The sequence below is a fragment of the Pteropus vampyrus genome, unplaced genomic scaffold, assembly GCF_000151845.1.
Source record: "Pteropus vampyrus isolate Shadow unplaced genomic scaffold, Pvam_2.0 Scaffold11940, whole genome shotgun sequence".
Lineage (NCBI taxonomy): Eukaryota > Metazoa > Chordata > Mammalia > Chiroptera > Pteropodidae > Pteropus > Pteropus vampyrus.
Genome location: NW_011900721.1, coordinates 1 through 1137, shown reverse-complemented (window position 1 = coordinate 1137; position 1137 = coordinate 1). Strand labels below are relative to the sequence as shown.

The 1137-nt window shown below is 38.7% G+C and overlaps 1 protein-coding gene across 1 annotated transcript in view; it reads right to left on the bottom strand.

Moving 5' to 3' along the window:
- LOC105310798 (collagen alpha-1(XIV) chain-like) overlaps nucleotides 1–784 on the bottom strand; it is a 5602-nt gene extending 4818 nt beyond the window's left edge. Inside the window, exon 1 of the mRNA XM_011386907.2 lies at nucleotides 589–784. Coding sequence (XP_011385209.2) covers nucleotides 589–757 — 169 coding nt within the window. The 5' untranslated portion in view covers nucleotides 758–784. The remainder of the gene's footprint in view (nucleotides 1–588) is intronic.
- Nucleotides 785–1137: the final 353 nt, after the last annotated feature.

Genomic DNA, 1137 nt, shown 5'->3' with positions numbered 1-1137 from the left:
TTTTTTTTTAATTTATTTTTTCAATTATGGTTGACATTTAATAATATTTTATATTAGTTCTGGTGTACAGTGTACTGGTTAAATGTTTATATAATCTATAAAGTGATTCCCCCCGATAAATCTAGCACCCACCTGGCAGTGCTTTTTACACTAGCCGAGATGTGGCATGTTCTGTATCGTGGCTGTATCAATGCCAGCATCCCATCTGCGACACGATACTGCAGTTTTGCAATAGGTTACCACTGAGGGAAACTGGTAACTCGTACTCAGTTTCTCTCTGTTATTTATTACAACTTGATGTGAATATACAATGATCTTGAAATCCAAATTTTAATGAAAAAAAAAACAACAGGATGGTCTAACTCAACAACACAGAGAAAATTATCTAGTGATGAAAGTATCTGTCCCTCACAGCCACAGAGCCATCAATCTGCTCCCTTTTCTATGCTGATGATTCACATCTTCGGAGAATAAAGGAATCTATTCAGATAGTCAAGATGAAAAAGAGAAAGTTCATAGCCCACAAGAGACTTTTGCTCAAGGTAAGACCCACAGGCACTGAATGACTGCTCTCTGTCACTTGTTTACCTTTGATCTCCCTGTCCTGTTCTTCCACCCTGGAGCAGAGGGTCCTGGTCAGGCTCTCCACAACCGTGTGCATCAGGTCAAATTCGGCGACATTGTACACGTGAGTGCTGTCCGGTTCCGAGGCGATCTCCTGCAGTTCATTCTCATCAGCGTTTTTCACCCCTTGCATTGAAGACAACAGGGAGGGTCATGAGGTTCATGCCCCGTTTCATAAAGCAACTGCAGTGTTCTCAACCTGGGCCTGTCAGTCTCCACTGCAGTCAAAGCATCTGCTGCTTTAAAGAGGCACATCTCCCGTTTGATGTTTTTCAAACGTCACCTTCGGAATTATTATTTTTAAATAATTGACCTTAATTTTGTTGAGTATATCTTAACGGAAAGATGGGTTGATGACACTAACTTCTTTCTTGCATGAATATTGCAGAAGCAATAGTAATTAAACCAGTATTTTCGACTATCAATATATGGTTAAGTTTCCATAAAATAGGTCTACTTAAATTGAGAGATACTGCTAGAATAAAAAAATATAATAATAGTTATTATTATTAT